We start from the raw sequence: 27,635 nt of genomic DNA, 5'->3' as shown, positions 1-27,635 counted from the left end.
GTACCCACAGACGACGCCACAGCGTTCGCGCGAGTCAGTTCGACGACGTTCATTCGCAGACGTTGATATTTAACTCTTAAAAAGTGAACACAAGAATAAGAACAAGAAGAAAAAGAAGAATGGGAAGAAGAGGAGACTTGTTGTTATTTTTTATTTTTCATAAACTTTGAAATATTTTGTTTGAAAAATTTTAGATATAAAGAAGTGGAAATATAGCGTGAGTTGTAGAAGGAAAAAAAGAAAAACGTACATGAATAAATAGAGAGTTAGGAAGAAAAAATTTTGTCGAAACTCTCTTGAGAAGGATTTTAACGGACATACATTGTAAGAAACGACGAGGATGGATGAATGTTTTCAAAAGCGAGGAAGACGGAAGGTGAAAAAGGTCGACAAGTTCTTAGCGAGTTTTGAGAGAAAAGAATATTACGAGAAGGACGTGCGAGAGTGACAAGTTAAAAGATTCGAACGGAGGAGAACGACGCTCTTTGCGTCCTGTGACTCCTTCCAACTAACTCGGTCGATAAGGTTGTTTTCTGTTCAATTCGACCGTGCCAAAAACGTATGTTTTTCGGCTTTTTGTTTTTAGAGTGAATCTTTTTAGTTAACTCAAATTCACGCATGAATTTGCTCGATTTTTATTATCAGAAGCAAATTTGAATATTTTCTGTGATAATAGAACAAGGTAAAGATTTTTTCTTTTCTCCATTTATATCTTATATTTTTCTTTTTCCTTGACCCCTTAAACAACACATCAAACGTTTTAGAACTGGTTGTGTGCTTTCTTTTCTAAGAAATAGAAGAAATTTATCGTTTCGTATATTATTATTGGATTCGAAAATACAGAGTTTAAAACGAGCGAATCTCTACTTTAATCGACTTTTCTCCAGACAAGTCCATTGTTATACCGTTCGGAGTAACAAGAAGTAAGACCCTTCTCGACAACACGTTTTCGAAGAGGGAGAGAACAGCTGAGAACTTAAAGGCTCGTTCATATCGAACAAATTTTGCACGCTAACTCTCATTCGAGATTTCGTAATGTTTAATATTTTAACGTTAACTTTTTTTTTCATTTCATAGTCATAATTTCGGAATTTTTATTTATCTCTTTTTGTTGTTTTTTTTTTCTATTTTTCATTTCACTAGACGCGAAATTAATTACTCAAGGATATAGAAGAGAATAAGTTAGGAGTTAAATAGTGAAATTATAATAGATCGCAATGGCCGCAACTCGACCTGTTTCAAAAGTTCACGCTTTCCCACTACAAGAGAATTGTTGTTGGAAAGTTGACGAGATATGTACGATGACACTTCCACGATTAAACTTCAAGAGATTTTGTTTGTTTTTATTTTTATTTCTTTCTTTTTGATTTTTTTTTATGTTTGCGCGCGAAAGTCCACATGATCGATAACAATGTAGTTCTCGCGAAACGATATGCATATACGATGATCCTTGTTTTATACACCACGTCACGACGTCGTTTCAAATTTTAAAAATAGAGATTTAATGTGCGAAAGTTCAATAATAAAATAGAGTTATCCCTTTATAACTGGTATAATACAAACAATTTATAACAGTTGGATATTGTTTTTTGGCCCATGAAGTATATACATTTTTATCCCAGACGCGTTCGATCCTTTAAACTTTTGAAGTTTTCAAATGTAAAATATTAAATGTTACGATTCTTTAATGGAATATACGTTTCGCGTAATATGTAAATCGTGTTTTATACGTGCTTTAAATTTTGTTTAACTTGTATGAAGTAAATTTTCGTCATTTATCTTTTGCATTTTATTCGAATTATCAATACAATGATATTACACTTCGCTCGTTTTTTTCTCATAGTACTCTCGAGTTTTTTTTTAATTTCTTTTTAAATATTTTTGGAATGTAACGATTCATGAATTTCTTTGGTTCTGAAAATAATCTCATTTTCTGCTCGTTCTCTACGCACGACCATCTAGATCTTATTTATTTTCACTTTAAATAGTGTTTTCGCATCCAAGTGTCATATTACAAGGCGACTATGGAAGGTTATCCATTTCATTACACACATACATGTGTTCAACTTTCATATGTACTTTAAAAGAGAAAGAAAGAAAATGCTAGCAAGGTCAACCATATATGTGGAAACGACCTAGCTTGTTAAAAAGTTGTTCTCTTGTCCGAAGAAATGTAACACTTTTAATTCATGACTTTGTAATTTCGCTCAAACGAAGTTAACTTTCGTTGTCCGTGAAAAAAAATCTCATTTCCTGAAGGTAAATTAAAATCCGTTTATTTCATTTATGATCATTTTCTTACATTTATTTTTAAAATATCTGTTTTTACGTGTAAATCGATTAAAAAAAAATAAAACAAATAAAAATTAATTAATTTATTTTTATTAATTTTTTTTTTATGTAATCTCTTCCATTTCTTTTAAAAGATTCTGTGTTTATATATACACGTAAATAAAAAGAAAAAAATAACAAGATAAAAATCGTCTAATTCATTTTGATTGATTTTGATCGAATATATATTTAAGACAATAATGTGCAAGCATAAAATTAGAAATTAATCAGAATCTTGGAAATAATTTTCTTTCTTCCGTCCTTTCTTCTTTTTCTCTATTTTTATTTTCGGATAACACGAAGATTCAAAACATTCTGTCGTGGACTTTAATGGTCGATTTCGTTGTGGTATTCGAACGGCCAGTGAACGGACTCACGAACGTCCTTGGGAGGTTAACCTCGATGCACGGATGATTGCATAACTTGAAACGAATCAAGTATGGAATAGTTTTCGTCCCGTTCTTAATCATTTTCTCGCGAAAGCTAGAACCTTCGAAAAAGATCCACCCTAGATTGAAATGATTTGTAGTAATTGATAATCAATAAAAAGAATATATAATAACATAATTAGAGATTTTCAGAGTAAGTTGCATTATTAATTTAACGTTTTCGAGTAACAATAATCGTTCCGTTGGAAATGTGTTCCAAGTAAAAATTATTTTCTTTTTTTGTAATTATCGTGATTAATGTAATTAAGTTTGTTGAGTAATTTTGTTCTTTATTCTTTTATACCGTCGCGACCTATATTTCTGAACAAATTACTTGAGCAGATAGTTGTTATGAACCGACTTTAACTAAAGCCACAGTTAGGTGTAGGCTTTGCTCATATCTCCGTTCTGTTTCAGAGAACACGATCGCAACACATGGTGCTTAGAAATATATCGAGCAAAGCTAGTTTGCTACGATACATCATTCGAATGACTTTTTCACGCCATATGGCCGATTAAATCGTTAAATTGCAAACTCATGTTAGCAGAAAGAACAACGAAAGAATATCGAGAATTCCTATTGGTGTTAAACATGATTAGAGTTATCGAGAACAAGTTAAACATACCAACGTCACAGACGTATTTGTTTTAATGTGTGTACGTTTATATACATACGCGTATATGTTATAAAAATCTAAAATATATACATGAATGATATCGAATCGTTGGAAATGAAAAAAAAAATGAATATTTAATAAAACGTTATCAATAAATCGAAAACATTCGAGCAACACTTATTCTGAGAACTTTCCTTTTAATCTGGGACGAGTCCGTTTATTTGTACCGACGAAATTGCAAAAAAGGTTCCTTATCCTCTTAGACGATCGATTTTAATTATACCGATGAAATAAAAACAAAAACAAAACACGATATACTTATTAATGTCTAAAGTAAACAAATTTTTTTAGTTATTTTATCGAGTTAAATAAATGAATATTCATAGTTTCATAAATGAAATCTGTCGTTAGCAATAAAAGATTTTTACCGGTACAGTAGAAAAAATGAGCCAATGTGAATAAAAAACATTTTTGTTAGTAAAAATTACTTTTTTTATAATAATTAGAGTTAATTATAACCATTTTTATTATTTTCCAAAAAAAATAACTACGCATTTTATTCCGCAATTTTAGCATATTCATAAAAAATTCTTTCGCACTCAAACGGTTAAATACCAAAAAAGTATGACAACTATCGCAGGAAAGGAAATAGATTATTCTTTATCGTAACGGAACTCATTGATAACAAGGCTAACGATCTTTTAGATTTTAAAGGAAGGACGACTACAGATTTGTCAGAAGTTTATTTTATTTTTCTTCGTATGTCATTTTTTTCCAAAAAGCAAATCGTTGACACGTCGGTCTTTGATATTTCAATGAAATAAAAAAGTAATGAAAAAGGAGAAAGCAAGAAAGATTTTTTTTTAATTACGAATAGAAAAGCTTTGACAAAGTAGGAAAGTTTCGAATCAAGCCGCAAAGACAGCACACACAGAAGAGAAATGAAGACTTGTTATTAACAACAATACTACCGTGAGATTTACAATCGTCTAATTTTCGAGTATAATGTGAGAAAGGGAAAGAGAAGAGTAATAATGTCGCGTGTAAGTTGTGTGTCAGTCAAATAACAGTAGTAGGTGGTTCATTTTGAAAAAGAAGAAACGTAGTTGAGATTGATTGGCACGATGCAAGTCAAAGCGAGAAAGTTAAACAATACTACTACCTCTTATCATTTCCATTGTGTTTCTCACATCTTTTTCCCTTTCCCCCTTTTCTTTACCAATCTTTCCTCTATTGTTTAATCGAAGGACCAGGTGTGCTTTCTTTTGATCTAGATTTCTACCCTAATATCTGAAAAAATGAGAAAGAAAAGATCGTATCTTGTGGCAATGTGTTATTTTGATTAAAAATAAATAATAAGAAGTAAAACGAAAGAAAAATAGTTGGAAGTGATGTAAACAAGATAGAAAGAAAATGATAAAACTCCTTTCATTATTCTCACAGGGAATCCAATGTCTAATAGATTTACTTTGCCAAACTCTGATTACCCTGTTATCTTCCTGGCAGACCATAATTCTCTCGTTAACTTCTAATGAGATCCAATCTGTATCGCAAGAGAGAAAGAGAGAGAGAGATAGAGACCCTTCCAATCCCTTCCAATCGATTTGAACATGAGCAATTGCCCTTTAACCGCGAAACTCGTTTACTACTCGTTCGTTCAAGGATTCTGGTTACATCTTAAAAAATTTCTTTACAAGTTGTCCTCACGAGTCACCAATCATTATATCCTTTCCAATACCATCTATAGGAATAACTTGATAGACTACCAAATAAATTTTACTTGTATTTACTTTATAAATTCGTATAATATTAAAAATAATTTCTTTTTTTAAATCAAAACAAGTGTAAATCCTTTTTTATTGAACCTTATCAAAGTCTATAAAATCTAACTTAATAATAGTCATATTTTGAAATTTATTTGAATATAATCTTACGACATATAAATAAGTTCTATAAATAATCTCAATCGTATGTAAATCTCCTGTATACTTGAATAATATCGCTTTGAGGTAAATCGCTTAACATTTATGTGAGATTAAAGTCAATAAGATCAACTTGAAGAATAACTATACAGTTGAGATATTCGGTCGCCAAAAGAATATATTCGTATATATATGTATCGTATAAAAGAATACGCAAGTATATGAATTCACTAGTTTCGTATTCTTTACGAGACATTAAACAGTCTAAAAACAGCCTATGTCCAGACTCATGAGTTCGTTGTCATTTCTGAGTGACAGAAAGAAGAGAAAGAGAGAGAGAGAGAGAGAGAAAAAAGAAAAGAGAGATGCTGTTATGAAAAGTACATGAGAAGATCACAAAGCGAAGAACATTGCCTCGTTTTATGGTAATTTCGTGAGATTATCGAAAGGGAAAGTATGAAAGCTGTAGAAAAGAAGATAGAGAAAGAAAAAAAAAAGAAAGAAAGAGAGAGAGAGATGATAGACCCTTGGTTAGACGTTAGAAAGGCGATACACTATCGTCGTAGATCCTAACAACCAACGGACGTAAGTAATAAATTTTATTGAGCTGATAAATTGTCGCTCGCTTCGAGGAGGAAGAGGCGACGTTCAGTCCACTTCGTTTTAATGGCCAATTGTCGGGACACAACGGAGAATTGCTCAAGTGCGTGTCCTAAGTAAATAATAAAATCGTTTTAGAGAATGGCAGGGACCCGTGCCGAGAATGCTAGATAAAGAGAGAAGAGAGAATGTAAAAGAGAGAGGAAAGAAGATAAAGATAAGAAATCATCTGGTTGGTCTGTCAGACGATCAAATTCTCTGAGAAAAAAGTCAAATGATTTTTTTTGGACGCCTACGAACAACCCTCACATTGTTAAATTCCTCCCTTTCTTTCTCTTTCTTTTTTTTCTCTTTCCCTGTCTCTTAATTTTGGTAATCTTTAAACTGGTATAGTCGTTACTCTTCGAAGTATCTTAACAATGCTTTAAAAGTTATCATCGATGGAATTTTTTTAGGTCTCTGGTAAGAAGACTTTAACAATATCACAGTCACGGTTAGCACATTTCTCGGATGATAATAGCGTGACTTAGATATCTGAAAAGTCACGATTTTATTTTGAAATTACTGCAATTTCGACGGTGCACTTGACCTAGTTCAAAAGTCCTTCGGATTTCCTAGCTCTAACATAAGTTTTATCGAGGTATGATCTTTTAAAGGTATCTACATTTTCTCCGATAGATATACGTATACGACTTTTAATAAAAAACGATTTATTAGCTCGATATTCATTCGTTTTAACGATTAAAAATGTTACTTTGTTATCGTAGCTTAAGCTTTGTTACGATTAAACATGAAAAGAAAAAAAAGATAAAATTATTACTGCGAGATGAGTTATTTCAATGGTTTTTTGGAAAAAGAAACGAACCAAAAAAAGAAAAAAGAAAAAAGGGAAAAATCCTAACGTTTCGTTTACTTTTGATAAAGATTTTTTTTTATCTTTTTTTTCTTCAAATGAAACCTTTATAATCTCAGTAAATAGAAAGGACAAGAGTGTTCACGGTATACCGTAGATATATACAAAATCCAGAAATAAAATCATTTCTTAAAACGGGCTTTAAAAAGAAAAACTTTTTCGAAGGTTTACCTCAAGTTTTCGCGAGACACATCCTTCGTGTTCTCCGAGATAAAAGCTTCATGGTGTCGCAGAACGACAAGAGACTTTTCACAAGAGTCTATCTCTCACTTTTTCTTTTTTCCAGTTTTATCAAGCCAAAGAATATCGTCCTGTGATCGTCAGTTTCTCAAAGAATTGTCGAAAAAAAAAGAAAAAGAAAAAAAATCAAGCAATTGGAATCTTTTTGTTTTTAACACCAATGATAAGAATAGTATCATTATTATTATTAATGTTATTATTATATCATTTCTACAAACGAAAAGAAACAAATCGAATTAACAAGATAATTCGATAGAATAGAAATATATTCCAGATGAAATTTCGTAAAAGCACGTCCAGGTCCAGTCCTAAAATGGAATTATTGTCGAGACGATCTACAACGAACGACGGCAAGATGTCGACGTTGAAAAGATCAAGATCATTTCGTGCTTCGGTTAAATTAATATCGAAGATTCGAAATCGTGCGGCATTCAAATTTACCACGAGTATCGAACATTCGCCAATGTCATCGAAAGATTATTGTAAAACGACTCGATCGTTTTCCTCGAAAGATTCCAATAAAATACAACAAGAGGAAGTAGAAGAACAACAACAACGACAAGAAGAATCATCAAGGATATGTGTTAATTCGAAAAATAACGAAAAGAAAGAAAAGTCGATTTGTAATAAAAAAGGTACGAAAAAGTACGAGGACATTTGTCAGGAGGATGGTCGAACGTTGTCAGAAACTAATTCGTCGATCGGAGTAGTAGAATCTTGCGGTATTACGAAGGATTTTGAGAAAAAGCTTTCTCTCGGGGATAAGATAAACGTGAAAAATCGAAAATGTCTAGAAAAATCTTGCGAAAGAAGAAGAAGGATCGAGGAAGAAACGAAATCGCCAAAGGTCGTACGTATTTTTCATCGAAAAATAATAGCCGATGATAGAACAAAAAAGAGTAACGATCAAGAATCTAAGGTTAAGGAAAGGATAGAAAGTGACAAACGCGGTTACGAAAATCCGATGTTCTCTTTGGACAGTTCCCTTGATTCGAGCTTTGCTTCTGTTCAAACGTATTTGAAAAACGAGGAACATTTAACACGTGAAAAATGTTTCGAACGTATAATAGAAAAAACTAATATCCGAGATAAGGAAGAGGAGGAGGTGGAGGAGGAAGATCAACAGCAACAGCAGCAACAGCAGCAAAGACTCTCTATGTCGTTACTTTCTTGCAAATCTGATCTCAAGTATGTTAGAAGTTTCAGTATGAAAGAGGAAAGAAGTTTCGATAGAGATAAAAGTCCTGGAAATAAAAGAAACGATCGTCCAAGAACGAATTTTTATTCCGAAACCGAAATCAATAGTTCGCCGAGATTGAGGGATAAATATCTTTGTGAATTTGTATCGTCCGTTGATGGTAGCACGGAAAGTGTTTGTTCGTCCAAATCGTGCAAAAATCGGACCGTAGATAATTTGACTAATTTTTGGACTAATGCTCGCGGTGGAAGTTTTCGAAGCAAGATGTCTACAAGTAAAAAGAAACTTGGAAAGGAGTCGAAGGATCTAGAATCGATCGGGCAGGATCGAGTTCTCGTCACGACCACTTCCGGATCAAGTACGCTAGACCGCACGAAAGCTTTTCATTAGTAGCGATACGTTACCATCGTTTAATTGCTTTCTCACGTAAAATCGATTTCCACGATAGGCAATATGAACACTCGCGAAACTCTTTGTTCTTTTAAATAATATTTTTTTAAGACAGATTTGAAATAATTGCCAAAAATACGTATCTCTCGATCAATGAAAAATCGTTCTCGTTGAAAATTTTTATTCTTTATCTTGTCAATCATATTCTATATTGTTTTGTTTATTTTTATTTTCGAAAAAAAAGGAAAAAAATGAAGATATCTTTTTAATTGTTTTTCGCGTTAAGGTGCGATTTCATGCTAACGCTTGACGCTAGCTTTGAACGTCAAATTTGACCACATTATATAATTTCAATTGAAGTGTCATCTAGATAAGAAGCAGCGTCAAATCTGAGCGTCAAACTGTAGCGTCAAGCGACATTGACGAATAAAAATAGCGTTTTGCAAGTAACAAAAATCGAAAGTTGACTTATCGATTTATATTATTCCCTAACATATTCGGATCAACAACACAGTTAAATTAACTGTGCAAAAATAATAATTTATAAAATACTTGTTACTTGGCATATTAAAATATTTATTTATATTTTTATGAGTATCAATAGGTTAGAATGTAGTATTTAATTTTTTACAAAGCAAAAAATGATTTGTTTAATTTATATGAAACAGAGAATTGTTATAGGTATTACCTCTTCAAAATCTGTAATATGATAATGAATATTATATATGAATATTATAATATTTCATAAATAATTATTTTAAAAAAACGTAATCGATGTAATCGTAATTATAATCGTAATTATAATTGTAATCGTTTTTAGCGTCAAGTAAATGATACCAGCGTTAATTAATTTAAAGCTCAGATATTTTCAGCTTTATCGCTGCTTCTTATCTAGATGGCACTTCAATTGAAATTATATAATGTGGTCAAATTTGACGCTCAAAGCAAGCGTCAAGCGTTAGCATGAAATCGCACCTTTAGAAATAATTTTGTATTATTATATTTTATGAAGAAGAATAAGATCGTTTTAATCTTTATGAATTTAAAATTAATTAAAATTTTTGTTTGCTTGTTCATCTCTTTACAGAGATTCGTAACTTTGAATATTATTTTCTTTCGTTTTTTTCTTCGTTTATTTATTCTTTGTCTTAAGTCTTATTTGTTTTTCTTCTTTAATTATACATTTTTGTTCTTCTTTTTTTTTCTTTATTTTTATTTATATAGAACTACAATCGCTACAAGGGATGGAGTTCTTGGAAGGGTTTGGAAAAAAGAAGCAACAGCCACAGCAACAACATTCAAATAATCTATCGTCGATTCATATTAATCCTCTCTCGGCCCAATCCCTCAACATACATTTGCATGGTATATTATTTACAAATTTTTTTCTTTATCTTTAAAACGTAAGACTGATTTTTTTTCTCATTAATGTATTTTTTATTTAAATGTTTATCCCATGACTATGAAGCTTTATCCGGACAGATTACGTATTTTCAAAATATATATTATCAAACATAATATTTAATTATTTATTATTCACACATGTCTTCCCTTATAATAACATTTTTGATTTTATTTGCAGCTCTTTTCGCAGCCGTCGAACATGGTCATTTGGATAAGGCCAGAACTATTTTGGAGTCGACCGATGTTGACGTGAACAGGTCAGAAAATTTATACAACTTTTATATTAACTTCAACATACAAAAAGTACTACGAATAGGTCAATAATAAACTGATTCACTTATTATCACAAATAATAAAGAAAGAAAAACATACTTTTCGTTAAATTATTGTGTTTTTTTTTCTTAATATGAAAAAACCTAACACCATCGTACAAACAAAATTGAAATACAAAAATATTATTCAGAAACATTATTCGTCGTATCGAAAGTTAATGCATAACATATGAGATGAACTTTAGATACAACAACACACAAGACAGTAAACCGATACATTATTTGTCAACGATACGTTGCTTCACTTAAACTGCGAGTTTCTCAAAAGTAATTTTCCGTTGGGTTGGAATGTTTCCAAGAAAAAAAACAGAGAGAAAGAGAATGAGTTTATAAAAGTGAAGATTTTTAACAAAGTATTTATAAAAACTTTTCTAGTTTCGATATCGAAAATGATTCAAACTTTGAAATTGTTCAATCCTTTGAACAATTTCAACTCAAATCGTTCAAAGGATTGAACTATTTCAATTTCTTCTTGGTAGCTGTCTGCACCATATGGGATAGATCAAAAAAATTTGTTTACAAAATACTGACCAACACTTAACGTTTCAATATAATATTTTTTATTTTTGTTCTTTAACATTTAGATTAACACTTTAATAATATTGTACGATAAAATAAAACAAGTTCTGATCGAAAGTTATTAAAATAAAGGTAATTACACGTTATGACACAACTTTTCATACGAAAGATGCAAAATTTTGATCTAATTTAGTAGGTCAAACGTGTCCTGAGTAATGAGTTAATTATCCTAATACTTTTGTAGTCGTTTTTTTTACTCTCTCTCTTTTTTTTCTTCTTCTTCTTCTTTCATCATCAAAATTGGCGAGCTAAACGTCGTGAAAGCTTTCCTCGGTTGTATAAATCTACTAGAAATCCATTCTAATTCAAAATTCACCGATCTTGCCTATTTCCTGGCAAAGCAATCGTTTCGCTCTCTCGCACTTCAATGCAATTCACTTTCGTTGAATTCTCTCTATGACACAGACAAAGAACGATAATAGTTAGTGCAGTATATAGATGGATGGCATGTATGTGTATAGTAAACGGATTACCGTTTGCACTGAATCGACTACGAACATGTTCATGTGAGAGTAGGCAAGTGAGTAAGCACGCTTCTAACAGATACTACGGATATTCTATAGAACACTTACACTGCACCTGATCAAACGATCAAAAGATCTAATTACTGTCATTGGTGAATGATACGAAAAGCGTATCGATATCGATCTCGAGAGCTTATAGGCCTAAGCTCTAAATAACCCTATACTGTTGCTCGTTTTAACTATGAAATAATGATATTTCTTTCGGAATTGTGTCTCTAATAATTATAAACAAATTTTGTACATAATTAATAATAAATATTTATACGTAATTATACAATAGAAATCTCTAAATAGAGGGTGAAATGTCGATTTTATATCAGTATTATAATTATTATTATTATTGTGTTGATAGAAAAATAAATGTGATATTATATTCTGTAAGGGAATAGATTAAAGAATTTGCAGAGAAAATATTGAATGGTATTATTCTCATTTATCATAGGAAGAAGAGTATTTCTCTTTTCATTTTCATTCATTTTGTTTATTTCTTTCATGCTTTCAGTGTAAACAGCGACGGTTTATCGCCATTGGACGTCGCAGTACTCAGTAATAACAGACCGTTGGCAAAAATGTTGGTCACGTTCGGTGCTCAGGAAGGCAACCAATGTAAGTAGAACTAAAATCAATCAGAACGTCATTTTCCACGTGGTTACTGCTTCGAAACGAGTTCGCGTTATTCACTGACTCGTAGAAACGCATCCGTTCTGGGAATGAACTTTTCTGGATTATCGTAGAACATAATACAAGATCGGTCAAAAAAAAAAAAAAGAAAAACAACCACGGATAAAAAAATCAATTGACAATTGTATAAATTATTACTTTAATAAATATGAATATTTTCTGAATTGGACAAAATTTATTTATTAACAAAACAAATAAGAAAAAGTCACAAGAGAAAATTAAAAAGAAAAAAAAAGGAGAAAATTAAAAAGATGTGTCAATGAGGCTCGCAATGTTACCCATTGCGCTCCTATTTTGTGTTGTTTGATAAATTTGAAAAGGTTGGAAAAGAAAAAAAAATAGACTAACAAAATACGATACAGTTTTTCAATTAGATTTTCGTGACTGGCAATAAAAATGGTTGCAAGGGATATTGAGTTTCGACGAAAACGATAACGTAAACGACGAAAAAGAGAGAGAGAGAGAAAGAGAAGAAAGTAAAATAAAACAAAAAAGAATGAAAAGAAATGTATTAAACGTTTGAATTCAAACTGTACATTGCGACTAGAGGCACTTTTTTTTTCTCGTTGCTATAAACGATCTTTGCTTTAGTTGTCTTTTTCTACGCATACTATTCTCTCTCACTTGTTCTCTTTTCTATTTTTCTCTTTTTCTTCTTGTTCTCTTTTTCGATATCGATTTCGATTTCAATCTTTGTACGTGAAAAACTTTTTTAAAGTATTGTTGAGTTTATAGAACAATCAAAAAATAATCCATTTGATCCGAATTCATCCGAAAAAATAAAAAAAAGACAAAAACACGATTACAATCTTGTTCATTTTCTTCGTCAAACTTTACAATTATCATTAACCAAATAATAATAATTAAAAATTATATAAAATAAAAGAAAATAATTCTTAATTACTCTAAATTCGAAAATTGAAAGTTATTATTAAACTATAAATTCTAAGAGATAACAATCTTTGTCTTATATTATTATCGTTGAAAAAAGAAAGAAATAATATAACTATACCGTAAATACGAATAAACGATATATCTGAGAAAATTGATACAAAATTGTATAACTACGTATCATTAAACGCGAGACAGGAAACTTTTACCATGAAATTGCGTAAGGAAGTTAACGAGACAAGGAGATGTACGATTTCAGGCAAGAAAAATAGTCTCTTCTGATGAATAGTCGTCTAAGGATAAGGTGTACGTACTGTAAAATAAATTAGCAACGTGATCTTCATTTATTCGAAGCTATTCCAGATTTTCGTATCTTATTTTATTTTCTTCTATACTTTAGAACTTTTTTTTATTATTTTCATCATTAATCTCATATTCCGTATAACATAATCTCAAAAGAACTGTAACATAAATATTTACATTTACATTTTTATTTAAAACTGTTTATTTTAAGTTCTTAATTGTGCCCGTAATTATGAAAGTGGTCTAAGTCAAAATAAAAAAAAGTGAGTTTATTAGTTATTACGCACCACATTATTTTAAACTAAATAAATTCAATGTAATTTTCACGATATTGTAAAAAATGAGTCGTTAGATAATGTTTGTTTTTTCAATATTACATAGAATTCATACAGTGTTCAAATATAAATCTTTAAATATCTCGAAACAAGAGATACATGACTTAGACCACTTTCTTAATTATGTGCACAATTTTAATCTTAAAATGTTCACATCAAATAGTAACTGCAATTAACTACACAATTTGATAATAAAAATCTAAAAATAAAATATTCAGCACACTTCCCCTTCGTATTTCCAGGTAACAAAGTGCAACAGTGGGGAAACGTATCGTTAACACGAGAAGTGCTACGATATAGTACAATTTTCTATCGATTCGATTCTCTGGCACGATAACACCGTAAAATTGACAATAATCAGTTTCGTCACTTCATTGATCCTAAATGAAGCCGATCCTTTGCACCGTAGTCTCGTCGTTCTTGTAATTAGAAATCCCGTTGATATGCTAAAACGTTGATACTATACGACAACGTGTTTCTATTACGTATATCTAAAACATGACTCATACGTAACTAATTATTATGAAACTAAACCAATTATATTACGATTTACTTTTAATTTTTTTTTTAATACTGTTACGTTCAAGTATTGTTCTTTTTTAAAAAAAATCGTGAACAATTTTTATGATCATTTTTACAGTTACGAAATCGAAATAAGTAAAAATATTACCTCTCTTCCTATCATTTTATGTGAACAGAAATGATCTATAAACGAACTGTTATTTCTCTTTTCGTTCTTAATTTCACCCATCGTACTCGTAAAAGTATGAAATTATTACCATCACGATTTATCGTCGTAGGGACTAAAAAGTACCACGGTGTAAGTCTTTTTATTTTTTTTTTGTATTTTTATTGCTATACCATTTTGGTTAGATCAATGAGATGGAATCGTGCTCTTTTATAACGTTTATTAGTTGGCGTGTTATGATGGAATCTCCCGTTCGTCGAGATCGAGCGCGTTATAGTTCGTGGATTTATATTGCTCACCCAGTACGTAATACACACATATATATGTTTATATATCTGATGTACGTGCGTATATTATAGTGACGTATAGATTGCAGCTATGATAATCCCCAGTAAAATTTACATTTAAAACGTGTTCATCCTTACACACGAAACATCATTGTTTAATTAAACTCAACTAATTACTATATTTACATATCGTTATAATTTAAGATTTTTCTTAGAAAAAATTATTTTAAAAAAAAAGATACAAAAAAATAAAAATATAAGTATTAATTTTACATTTGGAATTACGAAAAAAGTTACAATTGTAATTTAAAATGTTATAAAAACTAAACAAATGTACACTACAATGTAGGGACACGAACTAAAATTCGATTTACGAATTATGAAGTACATTTTGTGTACTGTCAAGTCAAACAGAGAAACTCTATTAATTACCCATAATGATTTCGTACCGAAATAACAAGTATTTCGTGTGTAACCATGTTGTTCATGTCGAAATTAGGAAATTCTCTTTGCTTCTTATAATAGAATGCATTGTAATAGTAATAGTAATGGTAATAGTAATAACAATAATAGTAGTAAGAGAAGTAATAGTGATAATAACTAATATTTTAAATCAAAGGCGTTTAATTGTCCATTTAATGTCCCATCTTGTACTAATATTGTAAAAGCAGCTATAATAACGTTCCTGTTCTCTGGGTGCTCTTATACGGCTAATTCCATTGTTACCATGATGAAGTATCGCATTAGTAACAAATAATAAGTAATTAAAAAAAATGTTGATCTAACAGCATAATTGAAGAATGCATTGCATTATCGATTTGCAAATTAATATATTATATATTTATAAATTCTCCATAAATAAAAACCCGCGTTTATTCTTTTACTAATTGTAAATGATCATTATTTTCTACTTTTTTCGAAATTCTAGATATAATTTAATATAATAAGAACGATAGTGAAAATAGTAGAAAAAAAGAAATTATATAACTATATTAGAAACGATATCTTTTTTTCCTGATTTTGTTTGATTTCAAGAAAAAGAGCATCCGATAATTGAGTGTTTTATTAATTGGTACGATAATTAGAACTTTTGTAGAGCATTGGTATTATTTGAGAAAAATTTCGATCTAACGAGTATAGTATATAATATCAAATTTTATAATATACACTTATAGAGTCTTGTATTCGTCGTTAAATATGATTATTAAAAAAATACTTTCAAACGTAATCATTTATTATTAGTTTATTGTCCATATTTTAATATTTAAAATTATACTTTCATTTCTGGTCGTGAACAAATACGACAGCGTGACCATAGTAAACGGAGAAGCGGTAAATGGACCTTGTTATTCTATTGTCATTAGTGAACGTCCTTGAATATTACGATCCCCACCTAAGTCGCATACCATATACCTGCTCATTATTTCCGTATTGCTCTCACGTGTATCAGACTGTAGATATATTCGCGATAACAGAACGACGCGTTAAATTCACCGTCCCTCATCTTCGAGGAATCCGTAGTTCGTATAATATCCGTTCATGATTCATGCTGGCATCAAAATCTCTGACATTGAACCTTAATGTTTCCCTTTTAAAGAGAACATAATTCATCTTTCTGCTTTATTACTATTAAAAAAAATTATCAGTTAAAAATATTTATTCAATATATAATCAATTGTGTTCATTATTTTTCCTTTTTTAACTTGAAAGAATATTAATATCTCTTATAAAAAATTATACCATAATAAAATGTAACGTATCGGATCAGAAAAGGAAAGAGTATTTCTTGTTTCTCATTTTTAACAATACAGTATCTTTATTTGCAGTTAAGTCACCGGAGTCCTTGGGCAGTCATTTGGCGTCGTTATTGTTGGAAGCAGAACACAGAGTCCAAGAACTCGGTGGCAGCACTTCCGGCAGCGGTGGGAGTACTCTTTTGGAACCACCAAGCAGCCACAGAGCCAGTTTCTCGACGCAGCATAATAATCTTACAGGATGCGGAGGTAGCACTGAGGACAAGCAACTGGCCCTCTGGGAGAGGAGAGCACGAGCACTAAGAAAGATGTTACTAGGTTTTGATCAAGCAAGTACGTTATTTTTTTAGTTATTCTATTTCTTTTTTATTAAATTTTATATTTATACAAATAGCTTGAAACATCTTCAATAAATTTTTAGAACACAAGTAGGTTTTTTTTAGTTATTCTATTTTTTTTAATTAAATTTTATATTTAAACATAGCTTTAAGAATCTTCAATAAATTCAAAAGAAAATTGTAATTACTTTTTATTCGTTACTTTAAATTAAAAAAAATATATTAGAATGATGCAAAAATATTTGATTTATTCATCATAACAGGACCACCGGACATGCCTTTCATGGTCGCAATCGATGTTACCGGAACGACCTCCGTGACAGTTAGATTTCAAGAACCAGATTCACATGATTCTCCAATTTGTACGAAATTCAAGGTTCAATGGAGTCTCAAAGAGGATTTTTCTACAATATGCGGGGATAGAGAGGTTTTGGATATGAAGCAAAGGGAATGTCGTATCGACGAGCTTATACAAGGACAAAAATATTATTTCCGCGCGGCAGCTGGAAATTTAAAAGGCTATAGCAGATTTAGAAATTCAACTCCCGCTTATGTCACTCCTAGTAGTAAGTTTCGTTGCATTAATTTATTCGCAAAAGAAACATAATATTTGTAACTAATAAGTTAAACGAAAAATTCGTAAATGTGAATTTATTCATTATGTTTATAAAGGTTGGAGAGACATTGATGGCAGGGTACCAAGATTTGCAGGGCGTTTAGAACAATTGAACACCCTCTTTACCGATATCAGACGTCCGGAATACACACACGAGACACCAGCAGTTCAAAGACGCAATCATAAGAAGAAAACAACGATAAAACAACTCTTCACCGCGACTAGCAAATTTCAAAAAAATTTGCGGCGTGGCGTGTTCTTTGCTTGTTTGCTTTATCACGAGGATAAGGTGCTCGTAACCAATGAAGACTTTTTACCTGTAATCGAGGTCGATGAAACCTATCCTAGTTCTATCTATAACGATTTCCACTGGCTCATGAAAGTCGCATGCACGTGGGACGACGTCAAGACTCTACGCCAAGATATGGAAAAAAGTCACAGCAGTTCAACCAATCACTTTAGGATAAAATTGCTCCAAGCTGCTGCACAAATGCAGGTTGGTTTATATTAGTTTTCATTTTCATTTCTTTTTTTGTGTTTATTAAAAAATTTTACCAATATATTCGATTTAATTTATCTTCAGGCCGCATTGTGTACGCAAAATCTTGGACAGTTATATCATAAACCGATCAGAGACATACAAGGAACCCTTGTATTTTCGACAGTTAATTATGTAAAATCACCAAAACTCGTGTCAGTCTTAAATAGTAGGTGGCTTCCTTTGAGTAAAGTAACTAAAAAAATAATAACTCATGAAGACAGCAACGTGGCGGATATTTTGATGGCCAGTATACAAGAACAAATGACATATCACCAAGTCAGTAGTATCAAATTATCAAAGGGTTTATATCTTGGTTATTTGAAAATGCAAAGTAGCGTGGATCTTATACAAGTGGTTGTACCGGCTAAATCACCTAACGTCTTACCACATTGTAAAATACGTGACAACTCTCATGTATCTGCGTAAGCAATCACAACTTTGTTTTATAATATATCCTGCAAATGTATGAGAGATTTTAATGAATATAATGTATGTTTATTAGGGAAGAATGGGATTATTTGAAAAGGATAACTCGTATTTATGCGTCCGATAATTCTGTTAAAGATTCAGAGGAAAAAGAAAATGTAACGAATGAATGTCAGGGTACAGAACAGCAAAAATTATTCGTTGATTTGGTTTCCGCAACGGCACGTCGTCTCTTTAATTATATGGAAATAAGTCCAGAGGATTCTTTATTATATCGTCTTTACGATGCTGAAGTAATCGATCTCACGCACGATGTATCATTCCTAATTGCCGTACCTCCTGCAGAAATAGCTTGTTGCGTACCTGGAACTAGAGAAATTCTTTTACAAAGAGGAGACTTACTATCTTTACCTATTCAAGTATTCGAAATGGTTCACTTAAATACATACCAAAAGGATGTAATTAATCGATATTCAAGATTAAGCTGTATATTGGAATTAGACACCGCACAAGCTCAACATAATCATAGGGAAGCTTTCAGCTCTTTAGAACTAAGTGTAGCAAAAGATAAACTTGCGAGATTACAAGATATACAATCTCAAGTAAACACAGTATGGAAGGGTGCTAGATGGCTTATCGACGTCATCACTTTTGCAAGAGACCGTGGATCCGGACAACAAAGCGTAAGTCTTATAATTATTACATTATAATAAATATTCAATGTAAATTTGTAGAAGATAGAGGAATTGTAATATTCTATTTGATTTATGTTTAGGGTACACCACAGACTGTTGGTATATCCATGAAGCATCTATTAGGTTTAGACAGAAATAAAAGCAACAGCAATAGTTTAAAAAGAAGTCTTCTTCAGTTGCCACCTCGAGATCCTAAACTCGTGAAATCGAGTCCAGGACGTGGAAGTTGGCCAGGTCCAAATGTTACGAATTCTTCTTCCAATTTACTTACAACGGAATTCAGCAAAAGTGAACAACAATTACCTAGTGGTCAATACGTGTGCAAGTGTAGTCACGTTTCAACTAAGTCAGAACCTCAAATATCATCCGTACCTACAAATGTACGACTTCCACCTTCGAAATCTGAGGACACTTTATTACTTACCAAATACAAACATAGCCCTAGAAATCGTTCGGCCACCATCACTTCTGCGTCGGCAAGTACCAGTCCATTACTTAATATAAAACCGATTCTCTATGGTGGATCGCTTTTAAGCGTATCAACAGCTATGACCAACACCAACACGAGTCTTCTCAGTGTTAGTAACACGAATTCCGACAGTCTTCATTCCCTAAGCAGCGATGAATATTCAACGCCGAATTCAAGTGTATGCTTAAAACCAGGACATATAAAAGTCAAAACGACTAAATCCACCGCTAGTATAACAACCATGGCTGTTTCAGTAGGAGATAATCAATCGGAAGAAGAAAAGGATGAAGCAACAATGATGCCAGCACCGCTACCTGGTATTCTTCAGGTAATAAATTATAATATTTAATTTTTATATGGGTACTAAGTAAGAGAGCTTATAGGTAAATAGCTTATAGTTATATCTAGTATATCCATAGTTACAAATAAAAACACATTGTTTTTTTTTACCAAAGGTAGTATAAAATTAATTACCGTTAATTTCTATAGTAAAGTAAGCGATTTTATGTGTTGCACACATGGAAAATAAATATAATAATTCTTTAAATTTAGATTTAAAAAAAAGCTTCGTATTATAGGATACTATGCTTAATTGAACTTCAGTTGGAAGCTTCTCTTTTAGACATGCAACAGTGCATTTAAATATTGTTTTTCCTTATAGGGAACGCAAGTCTAACCCGATTATAGTTAAAAACAGCTCACTTGGTCTTCTAGTGCAAACCAATGTAGCAGATACATAAGTAAGCCGCTACATCGCAAAATTTAATTACTTTGTGCAGTCTTGCTTCTAAAAAATTAATTAATGTATTAATAAGTATAGCATGAGACATCTACTGTTTGTTGCTTTATCATCTCAAGGCAGATGTGGAATTCAACAGCATCGTATAGCTCACATTATACGTTACAGCTATTTTTTTATCTGAAAATGTAATTTAAGCGCTTATGTAATTGCTTTCTGTTTTTTTCGACATATGTATTAATACATTCTTATAGCAGAATATAAACTACGAAATTGCATTTTTATACGAATAATCTAGCGCTTTATTGTAATGCCGCAAATATATATATTTAAAGAATAAAATCCTTTTTAGGAATTTGTATTGTAAAATCGATATTATAAAGTAATAACAAATATTGTTGTATATAAGAAGGATTTTGCCAAGACTGTGCATATTGCTTTTATAACAAAGTTTATGTTTAGTCAATGTAAATGAAGTAAACATTGAGTAACTTACATTATAAAAACGTATATAATGTTGAAAGTAATGCTGCAAGAAAAATGTATATCTATATAACTACTATAATATAATTTGATTCTTTACTTATAATTTATTTGAAAAAAGAAAATATTTTCATCGTTACAGGTTTATGCAGCCTATGAAACTGGTTTGGCTTCTGGTACCAGTTTAAAATTACATGTAAATCCACGAACCACAGCAAGAGAAGTTGTGGATCTTGTTGTGAAGCAACTAAATATGGCAGTAGTCTTAAAGGGTCAAGATGGGCCTATCTACACAGTCGATGAATTACCAAATTTTTGCCTAGTTGCTGTAATTGGTGCGAGGGAACGTTGTTTAAGAGATGATTTTAAACCCCTTCAACTACAAAATCCGTGGAAGAAGGGACGTTTGTATGTCAGACAAAAGCAAGATGTTCTTGCTGCTCTCGAACACAGTAGCAAGCATACAGCCTATTTATAACAAACATCTGATTAAAATAATTAAAATTCACATGTGTAATCTTTAGTTAAGAAAATATGACACAGTGATAACTATTAATATTAAAATGAGAATGTAAAGCCACATATTGTGGATCGAATGAAAATCATCATATGACCTATAAATCAAAAGTTTCATTTTATAGGGCTTGATGTTTTTAAGGATTGCTTTTACTATTAGTATTAAAAATAATTTATTATACATAGTAAAAAATAATCAGGATAAAACTTGATTTTCTCTTTTCATATAAAATCAACTAGCTTTAGTTAGATTATTAAGTGATATTTGACGTGGAAGGGCATCGTAGATCATATTCTATAATATCCGTAATATGAAAGGTTTATTGTTGTAAGTAATTGCACTAGATGACAGTGAACTCGAATAATTTTCTTTATCTAGACTTGTACATTCCAAGTTATAAGACCGCGATCTAATGCGATCTGTAATATTCCTCGAATGTTAGTTAGTTTATAAACAAAGTTAATACTCAAAATATATTATAAACTAATATATTTTAGGTACCGATCTCAATGTTTTGTCCGATATGCGCGTCATTAGAAATGTGTCAAATATTTCGGAGATCTCATCGTTCCTAAACCTAATAGCTTTCATGTTCAACTAATAAATTTACGTAATTTTAATAAATTGCAACTAAAAATTAATTAAATATAACATAACAAAAAAGAAATGATAAAATGCCAAACTAAATTTTAAATAGCTATTTATTGATCAAATATAACAACTAAATATAATTAGCTTATATTTAGAGTATTCATTTTTTTTTTAAATATACTTTATAATTTGTTTTTGTTATTTATGAAAAAATTTTTCAAACTGATAATATACGTAAAGTTCCTAAAATTTCTTAATATTATCTGAAACAAATAAAAATATTATTGTACTGAGTTGGTTGCTGGGAACGATAGAAATATCTCTACGAGAAAGTAAAATCAATATCGGTGCTCACTTAACAAGATGATTTGCTTTTAGAGAGGATGATAAAAATGGAATGAAAGTTGTTTGCAATTGATAGTGCGTTTGTGACAAAGAGGCTTATAGACTGTGCTATAGAATAGAAACAAATTTTATTATTTTTATTTCGAATGCTATTCTACGGTAAGAAGGATAAAGTATAGGCCAATAAACATAAGTATGAAACTTAATTTGTGTGTTTTAAGTATATCTGATTTTTAAGTAAATTATATACGAAGTTCTTATTCTAATGCTGTTAATAATCTTTACGAAATTAAACAAGAAATTTATCCTAATGATGAAGTTTCGGTACATTTTTCAAAAAATATTTCAAATACGGATGTGAAATTCAATAAATAATAAAATTTTAATATATATCAAGACATTGTATTTATATCAGAAATGGGAATTCTTATTTATCTAATTATAAGCAATTATCACTTTAGATTGTATCTCAAGTGTATAATACAGTGCAATTTCTTTTAATTATCTATGCAAAACTTTAAATTGAATCTTTTCAATTATATTTTCGTAAAAAGATTAATATATATATAAATTAATTTTTGTTTATGATACATATAAGTTCTCCCACTTCTGGTCTATAAACCATATACAGTAATACTCTGATAACACAATATAACTGCACAATATTTGAGAAATCGAAAAATAACTTTTGCACACCTTCATATATATCATATTACTTCCTATATCATTTTACATTATAGCGTTACTTTTATTTTAAAATTCTAATGATCGTACACACACACGCGCGCAATTATATTTTAAAAATAAATATTAAATATTAATAAAATCCGTCCTTTGCTTATTGCATATCATATTTACTTAGAAAATACCATTTTGGATGATAAATATTTTTTATTCATTGTGCAGTATATATTGTGCACACAGGGGCCACTTATGTTTAACAAGAATGTATGATGCACATATTTTTTTATTGAAAAAAAAGAACAAAAAATCTGAGATTGTTACTATCGCATAGCTTAAGAATGTTCCACAAAGATGAAACAGTGAAAATAATTAAAACAGGATGATGCAAAACTTCATTAGCTCTGAATGTTTATTGATGTTTAATGTAAAAATAAGTATTAATAGATAGATGTTAATTATACACCGAGAGGAAGAGATAATGAAAAGATAAAAAACTATATAAGCGACAAGATGGAAGGAAAGAGAGGAAAACCAAAAAGTATGTTATGTCCAAATAAGCTATAAGAACAAAGGTTTTCCTTTATTATAAGGAAATAGAATTATAAGGAAATAGAAACAAGTAACTAAGGATATTAGACTTTGTAAATAAATTAGATTACTGAACGACTATGACGATAGGAGATGCAAACTAGCGAGATTATTTTATCTGAAAGCGTATATTTATCATGATAGCGCCTAAAAAAAATATGCGTAAGATTAAAAGTACACGCATAAACTGGTAGATGAAAAGTAAGAAGATCGCCCTCGTCCCTCGCACCAAAAATAAAAAAAAACCTATAAAAATGATAAGATTTAAAAAAAGTTTGAAAGAATGCGTAAACCAATAATATTATAATGAAATATTTAAGTAAATAACAAATTCGATGTTTGTATAGGAAATGTACTTTTTGGTTGTAACTAAATTTTCTTTCACCCCCTTTTTTATCTCTTTTTTGATTTTTTTCTCTTACTTCTCTCCCCCTCCCCACCTCCCCCTTCATTCGCATTTCAGTCTCGACGACGGCAGTTTTGTGTAATAAGGAAAAGAGCACGAAAAAATGGAAAAAATAAAAAAAAGAATAAAATGTACCATTGTATTTGAGTCATATCGTCTTTTACGCGGTCACGTCGGTACTTTTCTTTCTCTTTTATTTTTCTTTTATAGTCTTATTTCTTTTTCTTTCTCCCTCTCTCTTTCTCTCTCTCACACCACCCAGTAATTTTCCCTGACATAAGCAGAACTTGCCCGCCCTGCTGGTTAAACGAGAAACGAACCCGGACTTCCCACGACCGAGAGTCCTGCTGACCCACTTAAAACCTTGTTTCTCGTCTCATCTCGTCTCTCGTACCACCTACTCCTTATTTATTCCCGGCTCATAGCGTAATTATGCGCTCTTTTTCTTATCTTGGATTTGCCGAGAAAAGAAGCAATCGTCTTGGACGTAACGGTAAAGAATTTCTTCGAATTCTTACACTTCTTTTATTCTTCTTTTTCTTCTTCTTCTTAATTAAAAAAAAAAAATATATATATATATAAACTCCGTCCTTATAATCTTCGTAATGTATAATTATTACAAAAAATCATTTTCAATTCGTATTATTGACTTTTCAAGCATTGATTGCAACGACATTTTGTTTCTGGCACGAAGCAATTTTAAAAAGTATTATTAAAGTAATGATATCGTAAGGTATAAACACGTAAGGTCATAATATCTCTCGATGATTTTTTTTTAAATAAAATCAAAAGAATCTTTTTAGATAAAGATTTGAATTTTGAGAAGAACTGTTTCTTATGATTTTTCAAATATATAATTATCAATTATTTAGACATTATACTGTGCGTATGTATGTTTGTAACATCGACAGAAATTTAAAAACCTTTATTTTAGGTATGCGAATATGAACGAAAGAAAATAATTACAGTTCGTCTCAATATAATCAGTATAATTAGATTCTATTGCTTTTGTTTTTTTTTTTGACATATTCCTATGTTTTTTGTCATGTATTAAGTGACAATGTTACGCCATTGCGGAAGACCAACATCAATTCGGTTTTTACACGTGCATATACAGTTAATACTCATTGTCACGACGGCCCGGTCGTTGGAGCGAATACGATTGGTCGACCGGATTCGCCCTCGGCTGACCCCGTTGTTGACTGACCCACTGTCGATACTGATAGCGCAACACTATGCGGTCACCATGAAGTCAGTCCACTTTGGCATTTAATTGGATACGCTCGGGAGAAAAGAAGTGGGTCTTTTCTATACGTATACATATTATACGCACACGCACCTAAATATACAGATACATTTATATTTACCACACGACATGACTGTCCTTTGTGCCATATCATGTAAAACAATTACTTACGGACCCTTCACACGAGAACAATGGCGTCTATATACGATTCGTAGTTACCATAGCATAGAAAGACTTATCCCAAAGCCTATTGTTTGAATTTCGCTCGTAAAATTCAATTTCAAATCTACGTTCAACTCGTTTTTCAATATTTTTAAAGATACGAAATGAAAAATTCATTCGATTTAGGAAATTATAGACTTTTAATGTGAATTTTAATTATTCAGTCTTCTTATTTCTTAATACTTTTAAATTTGAATATATGAAAACGCCTCTTCGTAATATGGATTACACGATGCGTGTTACAACATGTTGATATCGTCATTCGAGTCATTTATCTAGACCTCAGCATGGATCTAAAACCGCGATCACTGATATTTTCTGAATTAATGGCTTGTGAAAGATCGGAAGGAACACGTTTGCAAATATCCATCGATCGTTGCGTCCTAGAAAAGAAAAATTGATGAGATCATCTTATCACATGTTCTCCCAGACAAATTTGAAAAGAATATCGATCAATTTATCAATCTTACATGTGTCAACAATTCCTTTTTAAATTATATACATAAATATTTTTTCTAGTAGAACATTAAAATACTAAATTAATTATTCTGATCTATTCGACCTAAATTGTAGATGCCCACTTTAAAAAAAAATAATATGTCTTCATTGAGAATATGAATCATTACTCATTTTCTTAATATGAAAATTAATATTTAAACCATCAAATGTACTATTTCCACACAATATATTTTTTTTAAACTATTAAAATACATACATTAAATAAATACATTCTGATTAGTTCAACCTAAATATTAGACGTACACTTTAAATCTAATAAATCTTCATTGAATAATTAACCCTTTACTCATTTTCTTAATAAGAAAATGAATATTTAAACGATCAAATATATATATTATATACCAGATACTATATTAAACGATTAGATTTGAAAGAAGCATTTATTTATATGAAACGTATTTATTCGATAATTATTAACATATGAAAGAAGCTAGTTATTTCAGTTATAAATGATCGTCACGCAGTTTTGTGAGAAGCATTCGATTCGGACGATTTGATGCGGATTAATCGCCTCGGGAAATATACCAGAAGTCGAGCGAGTATTGAAAGAGGAAGAGGATTCAGGTCGCGAGTCGTGTCGTTAACGCTCGACGAAGAAGAAAAACGTATATACATATGACCATACATACATACTATATATATATACATTTATATATATACAACGAGTTTGCGATCGCCCATAACCGTCACTGAGTATATAGACTCCATTTTACACGGATCTTTCTCTCCTCTTTTTCTTATTTTGTTCTTTCTTTGTTGTTCGCGCAGGCGCATTGCAAAAGAATTATGCAGGGCGCAAGGTCCGGCCACTCGCCGGTCGAATTTTTACCAATCGAAGGTTAGCTTTCGAAGTTCCCTCTCTCTCTCTTTTTCTATTTCTCTTTGTCTTTCTTTAACTCTTTCTCCTTTTCTCTTTCTTTGTCACCTACCATAGATGATAGACCAAAAGACTCAAACATGAGTCAGAAGTTTAAACCTAGTAGTAGAACAGACTCCCCTATCTTTCATTATTTTTCTATTGTAACACGTTTATAATTCATGAAAATTTATTAAATCTTTAATATATATTTATTAAAATACAATTTTATTAAATTTAAATACATAATTGTTTTTTCCCAATAGTTTTTAATTATACAATTAATTCTTCTTTTTTTAAACGAAAACTCTTAAAATAATTTTCATTCTTTTGGGTTTTCGAAAAGTAGAAACTATTAGTTATGTAAATAATTTAAATAAATTATTTAAATAATAAATAATGAAGTTAAAAAAAATTGTATTATCCAATGATGATTGCATTGGGATTATTCATTGGAAACGTTTTGAATATAATTGAAATAATATTGCCTCCCTCTTGTCGCAAAGTCGATGGCTGTTGTTGTCAACAACAAGAACGACAACGACGAGGACGACGACGAAGACAACGATGACGATGACGATGAAGGAAAGAAAAAGAGGAAGAAAAGAAAAGAGAAACGAGCTGGCTCGGTGAAGCCTTACCAAGCGAGTATTTGGAAGGCCGAGGATCAGTTCGTTCAGTGCGCACCGCGGACGCGGATCACTTTGTCTTGTCCGCCATTTGTAAACTCCCGCCGTTTCTTCGCACTTATGCTTCGATCGCCATAGAATACGCGAATAGTCATAAGAAAGTAATACTCTGTTAGAAAACGAGAATCCAATTTCAACCCTTTTTACGCCAACCACGTGATATAATCAAAATACTTTGCCTTTTCAAATTGACGAGGGAAGTTTGAATATCATTTTTGAAAATAATAATATTTTAGAATTCCCAACAT

The 27,635-nt window shown here is 31.0% G+C and overlaps 1 protein-coding gene and 1 long non-coding RNA gene across 4 annotated transcripts; one reads left to right on the top strand and one right to left on the bottom strand.

The window, feature by feature from the left end:
* LOC107071185 (wide awake) lies at positions 1-23,840 on the top strand. 3 transcript variants are annotated; one of them, XR_016175938.1, is made up of 13 exons: positions 1-682; positions 7,098-8,607; positions 9,864-10,004; positions 10,222-10,300; positions 11,981-12,084; positions 16,490-16,750; positions 17,019-17,321; positions 17,428-17,867; positions 17,955-18,334; positions 18,415-19,021; positions 19,114-19,830; positions 20,164-20,242; positions 20,867-21,007. XR_016175938.1 is itself a non-coding variant. In XM_089170273.1 (12 exons), exons 2-12 carry the CDS (start codon positions 7,326-7,328, stop codon positions 21,200-21,202), a joined length of 4,650 nt encoding a protein of 1,549 aa, XP_089026399.1. In that variant the 5' UTR covers positions 2-682; positions 7,098-7,325; the 3' UTR covers positions 21,203-23,840. The 3 variants fall into 3 exon arrangements, 1 of the variants encoding a protein (XP_089026399.1); XR_016175939.1 differs by having other exon boundaries at positions 20,846-20,976; XM_089170273.1 differs by lacking the exon at positions 20,164-20,242 and having other exon boundaries at positions 2-682; positions 20,867-23,840.
* Positions 22,924-26,934, bottom strand: LOC149033208 (uncharacterized). The gene is made up of 2 exons (XR_016175940.1): positions 25,273-26,934; positions 22,924-25,194 (listed from the first exon to the last, which is right to left on the bottom strand). It is a non-coding gene; the product is annotated as an uncharacterized LOC149033208 (long non-coding RNA).
* Positions 26,935-27,635: the final 701 nt, after the last annotated feature.

The sequence above is a fragment of the Polistes dominula genome, unplaced genomic scaffold (genome assembly GCF_049000335.1).
Source record: "Polistes dominula isolate Pdom_NZ unplaced genomic scaffold, Pdom_raw_medaka contig_15, whole genome shotgun sequence".
NCBI lineage: Eukaryota > Metazoa > Arthropoda > Insecta > Hymenoptera > Vespidae > Polistes > Polistes dominula.
The sequence above is the reverse complement of the archived record's forward strand: the minus strand, read 5'-3'. Positions and strand labels throughout refer to the sequence as shown.